The 11,658-nt window shown below is 34.0% G+C and overlaps 1 protein-coding gene and 1 pseudogene across 4 annotated transcripts; both read left to right on the forward strand.

Moving 5' to 3' along the window:
- Nucleotides 1–2,817: 2,817 nt before the first annotated feature.
- On the forward strand, nucleotides 2,818–8,323 carry LOC142161799 (uncharacterized). 4 transcript variants are annotated; one of them, XM_075248765.1, is made up of 8 exons: nucleotides 2,818–2,972; nucleotides 4,595–4,910; nucleotides 4,994–5,244; nucleotides 5,566–5,704; nucleotides 6,059–6,265; nucleotides 6,346–6,438; nucleotides 6,519–6,617; nucleotides 6,698–8,323. In XM_075248765.1, exons 5-8 carry the CDS (start codon nucleotides 6,113–6,115, stop codon nucleotides 7,004–7,006), a joined length of 654 nt encoding a protein of 217 aa, XP_075104866.1. In that variant the 5' UTR covers nucleotides 2,818–2,972; nucleotides 4,595–4,910; nucleotides 4,994–5,244; nucleotides 5,566–5,704; nucleotides 6,059–6,112; the 3' UTR covers nucleotides 7,007–8,323. The 4 variants fall into 4 exon arrangements, with proteins under 4 accessions (XP_075104866.1, XP_075104864.1, XP_075104865.1 ...); XM_075248763.1 differs by having other exon boundaries at nucleotides 4,997–5,244; XM_075248764.1 differs by having other exon boundaries at nucleotides 4,997–5,704.
- Nucleotides 6,871–9,661, forward strand: LOC142178946 (putative F-box protein PP2-B12; annotated as a pseudogene).
- Nucleotides 9,662–11,658: the final 1,997 nt, after the last annotated feature.

Here is an 11,658-nt window from a genome sequence, read left to right on the forward strand (position 1 = left end):
ATAAGATTACTAGAATTGGGATTGTTGGAATCGTGTATTAGAAATGATTTGATTGGTCAAGTTGACATCGTTTTTCCTACTTGAGCACATTACACTTCTCTGTATTCCAACTATGTTGTCGTTTAATTACTTGGTTATTTCTCGTTGCCATTCGTGTTTCCCCCTTATCGTCACTACTGTTTGTAATTTGATTTCTTCCTGCTATTAGCATTACCTCGATATCCCTATCTTGTTAGCTTTATGTCATATCCTACTCAGGTTTATATGTTCGTTAGGTGTCTTGACCTGGCCTCGTCACTACTCTACCGAGGTTAGTCTTGATACTTACTAGGTATCACCGTGGTGTACTCATGCTACACTTCTGCACATCATTTTATGCAGAACCAGTTACTTCGGATCGAGTTGGTTTTGAGACTTATGCTTGGTATGGTTGGAGACTTCAAGGTACACCTGTCGGATGTTTGCAGGCTCCGAAGTCACCTTTTAATTGTATTTATTTCCATTGTTTCCTTTTGTTCCGGAACAGTGATGTATTCATTATGTATAGCTACTCCTAGAAAGGCTTATGACTTGTACTACCGATTTTGGGATGGTAAATTGTACAGAGATTTCTATTTCGAAATTGTTCCATGTTAGTAAATATTACCGTTATTTCTGTTAATATTAGGCTTACCTAGTTTTAGAGACTAGGTGCCATCACGACTCCTTCAGAGGGATTTTGGGTCGTGACAGTAAGCCCCGTGGATCTTTAAATTTTTTAATTTATGAATGAATAATATAGCATTATAACAAAAACTATAAAAGATACATTAAACGTTCAGGAATACTAAAATGCATTAAAGAAACACATATAAAATAAAACATCTAGCACGTTTTACAAGTATAAATGATGCAATACTGTTAAAGTTACTATGAAGTATAAATTCACTACAATGACGTAACTTTCAAACGATTAAAAGTCATAATTTCTTAAAAAATATTATCAAACTGCATATTTTACCTCCTTAAAAGTAATACTCAATAAATTTTATCAACACTGTAATTTAAAATTGTGATGACCCGATAGGTCATCTCCAGCTTAACCCTTAATTTTGTGTTCCAAAACTTCAAATAGCTCTATTTAGCCTTTTCTCGATTTGCGTGCGCAGTCTGTGTCTTCTTTCGAAAGGCTTTATGTGAAAAATTGATTAAAATGTGAAATCGTGCTTCAAAACTCATTTGCGTTGACTTCGATCAACGTTTTGAGCAAACGGATTCGGATCCATATTTTAACAGTACCGGTGGGTCCGAATCGTAATTTGGGACTTAGGCGAATGCCCAGAATCGAATTCGAAGGTCCCTAACTTGATTTATCGCAATTCGTTAAAAATTAGAAATTTAAAGGTTTAAAGAAATTTCAAGTTTGGCCAAAGTTTGACATTGTTGCTACCGGGTCCAGATTTCGGTTCCGGAGCTTGGTATAGGTTTATTACTGTATTTATGACTTGTCTGCAAAATTTTATGTAAAACGGAGTTGAATTGACGTGATTCGTACGTCCGGTTGTTAAAACGAAAGTTATTAAGTTTCATTAGAAATTTTCATTCGTTTTGGTATCTAATTCATAATTCTAAGCATGATTTTGGTATTTTGATCGCGCGAGCGAGTTCGTATAATATTTTTCAACTTGTGTGCATATTAAGTTTGGAGCCCTGAGGGCTCGGGTGAGTTTCGGATATGCTACGGGTGTTTTGAACTTAAGGAAAAATTCTGGTTGTTAGCTTCTGCTGGTCTCTGGTGTTTTCTTTCTCGCGATCGTGAAGAATGTTCCGCGATCATGAAGAGTTGTTTGGGACAGTGGAGGAGATTGTTCTTCACGAACGCGAGGTTCCAGTCACGAGCGCGAAGTGGAGGGGGGCTTGCCCTTCTCGAACGCGACTGTTCCTCTGTGAACGCTAAGCAATGTGGGCTTGGGGGGAACTGGGTTGGTGTGCTACACAAACGCGGACTCTGGGTTGCGAACGCGATGGTTGGGAGGGAAGAACCATCACGAACGCAGAGCACTTCTCGCGAACGCGTAGGCCATTTTGGCCGTTGTGCATCGCGAACGCGATAGGTCCTTCGCGAATGCGATGAAGACCTTAAAACATTTTAAGTACGGGATTTCACCGATTTTCACCATCCTTCCATTTTAACTCGGCCTAGAGGCGATTTGGAGAAGAAAATTCATCATCCTTTCCTAGGTTAGCATACTTTAACTCATTTTCTTCCTTTTCTAACACCATCCACTAATTTTTAGCCTTAATCTTTGTTCTTCCATGGTAGAAAACTAGGGATTTGAGAAGAATTGAGGGTTTTTGTAAATTCGGGATTTAGACCTCAATTTGGGGTCGGATTTCGAAACTAATTATATAATCGGGCTCAAGGATGAATGTGTAAATGGATTTTGATCCGAATAAAAGGTTATGACCAAGCAAGTCCGGGGTTGACTTTTTTGACTTTTCGGGAAAAGTGTAAAAATTCTAACTTTATGTATTGTAATTAATTTCCCTAGCATTATTTGATGTTATCGAGTCGGTTTTGGTTACACTACAAGGATATTGACTTTTAGCGACCAAATTCTAACGAAGGGAATTGAATCCGGTCATTATAAGTGTAATTATGACGACCAATATTTTTTCCGGTCGTCAAAATTAATTTTTAGTATAATATTAATGAAAGGATAATTTTTGGTCTTTAAAACTCATAAAATCCGGACATTAAACATGAAATATTGGGCGCTAATATTTTCCCTCTTTTTTGAAACCCACATTCAACCCACGCACCCCCTCAACTCTCTTCCCCCACCCCCACCCTACCCCACCCCCCAAAAGGGTATATCTTTATATTGTTACTTAAAGAGCAGAGACCTAGTATCTCAGAAATTAAACTCTTGAAAGAATCACAATTTGGGTTCTTCTCTGCAACCTAGGGTTTCTATCTCCTTCTCGTCAAGGTAAGCTCTAAACTTGCAGTCAATTATTTTGTCCAAATTTGCGTATAAGTTGTTGAAGGAATGACTGAAAATTATCTTATTTTTTCATACGGAGTATAACATGCTGTTCAAATTTGGATTGAAGTTGTTGAAAGAATCTCTTAAAATTATGTTTGTGTTTATATCAAGTATAGTGTGCTGCCAAATTTGCATTTTAGTTGTTGAAGGAATGTCTAAATCAGCCCGTCAGAGCCTTATTCATGAGAGGATTTACCGGAAATCATTGGAAATTTCTTTAATTCTTGTTCCATAAATTCATTAGAGCTGATTCTAAAGCATCTGTATGGAGTTATTGAAGGGTACTTTATAAGAATTAATTATTTTTGTTGTTTGAAATTGGGCATTTTTTATGTTATCGTCTCTCTCTATGTTTTTAAAATACTGGGTTGCATCTTATAATTACATATGCTCCAAACTTATAATTATATGTAGGTTTTATGACATTTCTGATGAATTCGCAGAAGTTTGTTCTTTATTTTCATTGAATATTGCCTCGTTATAGGTCAATTATGTGTGTTCGTCTTGTAGAGCAGATTATTTTTTGGAATTGGGTTTGATTGCATATTGTTATTGGAACAAAAGGTTTCTCACTATCTGGTCGTGATTGTATTGTAAAATTTTCGTGTGAAATAAGAATTCGCTAACTTTATTCTTAATTAAACTTTCTGAGTACATTGGGAAGAAATACGTGATTCTCTTTTTCTACCCACTAGACTTCACATTTGTTTGCCTGACAAGTTAGCTTGTATCCTAAAATCACCCAACTGCTACTTTCACGTTCTTATAATGAAGTTGAACTGATTACGGTTGTTTCGTAATGTATTTTTTTGCTATTATCAATTCATGCTACTGTAGAGATCACTGCTTTCAGTGATCGTTATGAAGAATTTCAGAAGGTGAACACGCCTGCAATAAGATCATTTATATTAGCTCCACCTTACCAAAGCAATCAAATCATGGCCAAATCCCCTGTTTTCTCTCCTCTTGATGGACTTACTTCATCTGAAGACATTCCCACATCGTATGAATTAATTGGAGTAGTTCGTTTTCTGGATTTTCTTGTTTTTAGCTATCTCCTTTTTGACTTTCTAGTTCTTCTCACAAGTACTTAGAGCTCACCATGATCACCTTTGTTTTCTATATTATAAAGCAAATGGTGATTTCACTTAGATGCTCTTTAGTTTTGGCTGTTAGGCACTAGTTCTGTCATTTTTCATTCTCATTATCTAGTTATTTATGATCGATCAATTTGAAAGCTGAAAAATATTTAGTTTTGTCTTTGCTGTAAAGAAACATTCTTTTTGCTTTATTTAGTATAATGCTTTGGGTTGTGCTAGTGTACTTGGAATCTTGGATGTTTGAGCCACTGTTGTGGTGCTTTTAAAAAAGATTGGTCTGCTTTTTTTGTTATTTCTGCACTTATTGTCAATACTAAAAGTTTTTGAATTAGAAGAAATAAGGAATAACACACAGTACCCTAATAATACTTGCTAGTTGGCATCCTTTTTCTTATTGGCAACTTGCTGAAATATTTTTCTTGTTGGGGTAGCTTAATAATAATCTTCTTTCTTTTATTGTATTAGGTTGACATGAATCCATCAAAATCTCGGAAGTTTGAAATGCAATCATCTTCAAAGACTGTTAAGCATTCATACGTTGCGCCAGGCGCCTTAGCAAGGGGACGAGGGCAAAGCTTTAGATCTTTGGGTTCGGTAAGGGTAAATGCTGAACAGAGACTCCCGATTGGAAATAGTAAAAATCGTAATGCAGCAGCATCTTATCTGAATGAGCTAGCTCAGAATACGAATCTTGCACCTCCTGGTTTTGATCCACTAGAAGATGATGTTTCCCTCCCTCAAGAAGTTGAAGTGATGCAAGACACTCAAAGAAGCAAAATAAGTATTTTTCTGTCTCAGTTTGTAATATTTTTTTGCTGTTATTGGACTGGCCCTTTTTTATGATTAACTCAAATTGGAAATTAGCAGGTCCATGTGAATCTGAAAAGGCAAAAAAAGTGAGAGGAAAGAACAGATGTAAAAATGTTCTAGGACTCAAAGCTGGAGAAAAGTTGAGCGTCACTTTCTACCATAATCGAGCTGTTGGGAAGCATTCAGCCACATTTGTAAGACACTTAGGTATATTAGTTCGTGATCGTAATATGTGTTCGTTGCGCGTACACTTGTAGGCGGATATCGAAGAATATAAGCTGGATCACATGTGGGAAGCTGTTACTGTAAGAATTTAAAGTATTACTTTAATTTGTTCTTTTGCCTTTTTCTTTTCTTCTTTCACAAATGAAAAGAAAATTAATTTTGGACCTTATAATCTTACATAATAATCATGTTAAATCATTGAGTTTTAGTTTAAGCGTAATAAAAAGAAAATATATTTTAGAGCCGCTAATATTGCAGCATACAGATACTTCCAGAATAAAGGTTTGATGTTCGCCTCTTCATGCTTGCTGCTAGAAAAGAATTTGACTTTTTAGTTTTAATTGTTTTTATTGCTGTTAATTTTAATAATAGTAATAAAAGTTTGATCGGGACATCTACAGCATGAGATCGCCAGGAATGGAGGCATGGCCTCCTTAAGGTGTATTGCCGCTTTGCGACATAGGATTTCGGTTTATATGCCATTTGAAGATTTCTCCTTTGATTGATGTTTGTGAGGTTTTATCTCCATTCAGGCATAAGGTATATTTTGTTTCTTCTTTAATCTTTGGATACAGTAATTTGAAGTTGTTGGCGTCGTTTCTGGCATGTATGGCTACAACTAGAATACTAGTATTATAGTTTAATTGTTTCTGGCATGTATGGCTACAACTAGAATACTAGTATTATAGTTTAATTCTTTCATATAACATTCAAAAGAAAATAATTATTATTTAAAAGATGAAGGATTTCATCTTAAAGTGTTTTGGTTCTAATAATCAATTTGTCACTAGTAACGCTCAATGTTTAATTTAATATTGTTGGTTAAATAATTCTTTTTGGTTTGGTTAAAACTCATTGAGTTTTATATTTGATGATATTCTTAAAATATTATAGGACAAATTTGATAGTGCTGACATAAATGGTCAAAGAGATCATGTCTTGAAACATATGAGAAGGTTATGGAATAATTGGAGAGGATCATTGCACATGATTGTGAAATCTAAGCCATTGCGCGACGTTCTAAAGGATGTGCCAGAGGGGGTCGACAAGAGTGATTGGGAATGGTTGGTCAAAGAGCACTTCTTATCTGAAAAGTTTAAGGTATGACTTCATAACAATTTATAGCATCTTAGTTTTTTTAAGTGGCAAACCACACATTCTATGTTCTGTTGTTATTATAGGAAAGAAGTACAAGAAACTCAATGAATAGGTCTAAGTTGATTATGCCTCATCATACGGGCAGCAAGCCTATCAGAGAGATTATTTATGAACTGGTATGTAAATCGTGTTATTGTGTTAAGAAACCCCATCTTTGTTTAAATGATTTGTTTGACTTATTTATTTAAATGCGAAGGGAGGCAAAGATGGTAATCCACCAGATATGGCAACTGTTTTCTTTGAGACTCATAAGAAGGACGATAAACTTGTCGAACCTGAAACTAATGAAAAATATGTATGTTTATTGATAAATTTTATTTTACCCCTTCCTTTGACTAAAAGCATTGCATTATCTCAAAGCTTATAATTTTTTAGGCTGAAATTCAAGAACTAGTACGATCTGAGCCTTCTCTTACAAATATTGAGGTTGTAGAAAGGTGCTTTGGACCTCAATGCAAGAGCCATGTGTTTGGATTTGGAGGTGGAATAACCGCTAAGGAGTTAAAAGGTGGTAACTCCTCTAAGGCTGCACTGTTGGATGAGTTGAATGCAACTCGAAAAGAAAATCTATCACTAAAAAGATACCTAGATAACTTAGAGAGTACAGTTGCACGACTTGCAAGCAAATTTTCTAGTCAACCTTTATCAACACCATGTTCAAGTGAATCAGATACAGGCATGTGACAGGTTAGTAAACGTTTTACCAACCTTTTACAATTATCACATGTCATATTCATTTATTTAGCTAGTCACCATGCCACTTTCTACTGCCATATCTTTCTTTATACAGATTATAATTCCACTTATGATATGATGAGTATTTCTTAATCAAATGAATAAGCAAAACTTTTTTCTATTTTTCATGTCAACAACTCATGTGCCTCGCTCTTTTTTGTTGAAGGATGAAATAAATAAATAACTCCTCTTCATGAACTGAGTGATCACCATCCTACTTCACTATGAAAGCCTTCTATATTTCTTAATCCATTTTTCTTGATCACTTATAGAACTTATTTGTCCTTTGCTGAAATTTTCCCTTTTCTTTTGGGTTAAATCAACAAGATTATATGTTATTTTATCTAATTTTGATACTTTTCTACACTCAACAATGTGCTAAAAAAAATTTATCAATAGTTTTGCATAGACAATGAGCTTATTTCAAGTATCCAGAGAATTTTAATTCACTGGCATATTAATGGATAATAGTCAACTAGTTAGATACCTCTGCTCCTGAATTTCTGCAGAGATCTCTATTTTGTTCTTTAGAAGTGTAACTTTCTTGTATGCTTTAGCAAATTATTTTATTAGTACTATATAAAAAATTAGTAGCAACTACTTCTAGGTACAAAAATAAATGGCAGTGTCTCTACCATATGTAGTTGCGCCATTTTTCATTTTCCTTTTCGACTCTTTATTGCTATTGACAAGTGTTAGTCTCATTCAAGATACAAATAGACAGAACAGTAGTAGGAAAAAGATGACAGAAATTTTATAAATTAGTTAGTTTGGTATTTTTTTTCTCAATGTAATTATGTGTACTGATATGTTTTGTTTGCTTTTTAAGATTCTTTTTTTAGGAATTTGTCTTTTCATTGTTGTTGGCTGCCCCCTCTCCCTCTTTGGTATTAGGAAAAAAAGAAAAAGTGTCAACAAAGGCACACCATTACTAGAGATGGTGCTTGACTGTAGTTTAGCTTTTTGGGACTTTCCCAGTCACGGTTATTTGAATTCCAGGAAATCTCTTATCATTTATATTTATAATGGCCAATGTTGGCTTTGACCAAATGCTACACTTCTTGGCATCTTTGGCGACACTTCTCAGGGCTGGCTAGAAGACTAAAATATTGTAGTGACTGTTAATTATTATTCGAACAGTATTGTATATTCGATCCTTCAAATTATTTCATGTATTCAGTTAGAATTCATGACTCAGTATTACCAGTCTTGGGAGGTTGTTATAATTATTTCCGTTGTTGATTTCGATTATCTATATAAAACAAATGGCTTGATGTGTTATTAGAATCAGCTTACCTAGTCTTAGAGACTAAGTGCCATCACGATACCTGTGGTCCTAAAAAATACAATAGTGACTAAATAATATATGTGCAACTTCACATCTCTTTTCAAGAATATCCAAATGGTCCTAAAAAGACAACCTTCAATAATGTTAGAATGAGCCCTATTACAAAGGGTTTTCCAATAGACACGTTTTTAACATTCAAGTAAAAAAATTGTTCTTGTTAACGCACCTACTATAGTACTATGGTGACAAATTTTGGAGTCCAGTAAATGCTCTATAAATATCAGGACGAAGCAAAAGGGAGTAGAGCCAACTAAAAAGATATAAAGAGCGAGCATCATATCATATATAGCAATACAAGAAAGATGGTAAGTTATTCTTCTGGTTGATATATTCTTACTCTTTCTTTCTTGTGTTTACTTTCATAATTGATGTTTGAAAATTACGTAACAACTGATCAAGTGTTAATATATTGTATTTAATCAGCAAGGCCAGTGGATAGCCGCAAGAGACCTTTCAATTACATGGGTGAACAATCCTTAGTACTGGACATGAAAAACTGTTAATCCTAAGTCTGTCTCTCTCTAACTATCTCTCTCTAAATTTCATTAAAATGAGAAATATATTTTAATCCGACCTTAACATTTTGTACTACAGTATTGAAGTGGCGAAGCTTCGTAGTGTAGCTTGGCTTGACATTTATGGAAAGATCGAGACAAAAAATCTTTTTCGAAAGACTAGTTATGCTGTATATTTAGTATTCAAGTTAACAGATAACCCTCTGAACTTGAACGAGCCACAGCATCGCTAAGATTTGTGAACGAAGTGGCGGAGGGCGCTGGCATTGAGGGTACCACTGTTTTCATCTCGAAGAAAAAGGAATTACCAGGAGAACTTGGCCGGTTCCCACATCTCCGAAGTGATGGCTGGTTAGAAATCAAGCTTGGTGAGTTTTTCAACAACTTAGGAGAGGATAGTGAAGTCGAAATGAGGTTGATGGAAATCAATAACGGCACTTGGAAATCTGGCATCATCGTTAAGGGTTTCGATATTCGTCCAAACTAATTGGATAGATCTCTACCCAGTGACCTTTATGTTTTCTATTTTGCATCTTTGTTGTGTTTGTCTTTTAGATTTTCTAATAAAATCACTCTTTGTCTATAATAAGAGTGAGCTTGTTGTAAGTGCATGTGATCTTATTTATGATCCATCCTTTTTATCTTATTCTGAAATTATAATAAGAGATTCTACGATTTCTACTTCTTAGATAATTGGTGTACTCTTGGATCAATAAAAAGCAAGAATAAAGCATTTGGCGACATGCAGTCTTCCTCTTCTACCTCATTCTCTTCATGATTAATTGCTTTATGTATGTTGTTCATAACTATTAATGGATAGTGCAAAATATCGTGTCATCCCCGAATTAAGGTTTCTTTCTTCAGTTGGTAAATATGGTGGGTTCTAATTGTTTAAGGATATGACTTTTTTCTTTACCCTTATTGAACAACTTTTTTATTTATCGATAATTTGACAATTAGAGTATGGCTAATTCCAAGTATATGACTAGCTAGCGTATGTGCTTTTAATATCTTCCAACTAATTATAGTCTCCTCTTCGAATTCCCTTAATTTCGTTATTTCTGAAATTACCATCACTAATATAGTTCAATAAATTTAATTGATACTGCTTCTATCTTTTTATGTAGCTTATGGAAGAATTGAAGATGCATGCACTAGCAGAATCACGAGTCAGAAAGCATCCATGGGGCTCATTCTTCTTTTTCTCTTTCACTGAAAAAATGGTGAGTTTATGTAATTTGCTTTCAAATGGGTGCAAGTCTCATGAATGAATAACCTTTTCCGTCTACCCTTTTTGCCTTGATTGTTTGGATTTGATATATGTATGTATTTTGAGTATGGTCACCTTCAAAACATGTGAAAGTAGAAATACATAAAATACATGCAGTGATGGTTTTAATTTAAAACTTTTAAAAGAACTTAAAAATTTAGACTTGAAATCTGCCTACATGAACTCAAAGGATAAAAGAAAAAAAATTGATTTGAAACTTGATAGTTGGTATCTCTTAAAAGAAAACATGGCAAAAGCAATAACAATAAAAAAAAACTTACAATGTATTAGCCATAATAACGAAGAATTAAAGTCTCATGACTCACACTAGGTAAAGTTGAATCCTTCTTTAGATTCTTTAAAGAAAAATTAGCAGCGTTTGTTATTTTCTTCTTTATTTCAAAGCACTATAATCAGTCCTTCAATGATCTTCAGAATTGAAAATATCAAAACTGAACTCATTTTAGATAGTGAAAGGATACCATAGAAGCTACGAATAAAGAGAGCTAGGCCCAAAAAAAAAAAAAAAAAAAATTCAAGACAACTATGAGTAACAATTAGGGGTGTGGGAACAGAAGGAAATCATTATTGTATCTTATATATATATATATATATATATATATATATATATATATATATATATATATATATACAAAAAAAATTCTCAAATATATTTTGTCAGTTGTGTTTCTTGCTTTCGTAAAAAACTGTGACGTTTCAATAAAGGAATAATGCACCGGTTGCCTTCCTTTCATAATGAAGTGTAACGGTTCAACAATGACGAGCAGCAGCGCAACAGTTGCAATTATGGAATAGTGCTATTTATTTAAGTTGACTAATGGACAAGAATCTATTCTTTTGTGCTTTGAATAGGATCTACAAGAGCTCCGGTCAAAGAATATCAATATATAGTAAGACTTAGGTAACAGACAAACTCGACTTCTTAGTAGGAATGTTTGTCAAAAGAAATTTCTCTTGCATTTATCATTTTTTCTATTGTTTTTACCAGTGTCATATAAGTGCATGCATTAGGGATTGATGGTATTTCAATCTGCAGTAAAGGATCCGCCAAAATTTCATCCAATTCTTTGGCTATTCTTATACTACAACAAGATTTTCGCCAAGCTTCTTCACTTCTAATAGACACAAAAATAAAGCTTGAAAGAGTAAATTAATTAAATATTTGTCAAAGCCTAAATACACAAATAACTAAATATTTTGTTCGTTATCTTTCGTGTTTTTGGTCTTCTCGCAAATATTGCTTATGGGATTCGCCTAATAAGTATTATACATCTGACATAACATATGCCATATATGCAGTTTCCAACTTTAGGATTCTTTAGGTGTAGCATTGTTTTCAAAATTTTGGAAGACCCTTTTAATAACATTAACATGAAGTAATGATGTAATTAGTAGTTTTATAATTCTTAATTTTGAGATTTGAGAGGAATAATTTGGATCTCAATAT

Source organism: Nicotiana tabacum, unplaced genomic scaffold, assembly GCF_000715075.1.
Source record: "Nicotiana tabacum cultivar K326 unplaced genomic scaffold, ASM71507v2 Un00084, whole genome shotgun sequence".
Taxonomy (NCBI): Eukaryota; Viridiplantae; Streptophyta; class Magnoliopsida; order Solanales; family Solanaceae; genus Nicotiana; species Nicotiana tabacum.

What these genes read in the sequence shown, in the direction of transcription:
- LOC142161799 (XM_075248765.1), top strand. Translation starts at nt 6,113, where the DNA reads ATGAGAAGGTTATGGAATAATTGGAGAGGATCATTGCACATGATTGTG. An exon ending in GAGAGATTATTTATGAACTG is followed by an intron (nt 6,439 to 6,518) that starts GTATGTAAATCG and finishes TTAAATGCGAAG; the next exon opens with GGAGGCAAAGATGGTAATCC. An exon ending in CTGAAACTAATGAAAAATAT is followed by an intron (nt 6,618 to 6,697) that starts GTATGTTTATTG and finishes ATAATTTTTTAG; the next exon opens with GCTGAAATTCAAGAACTAGT.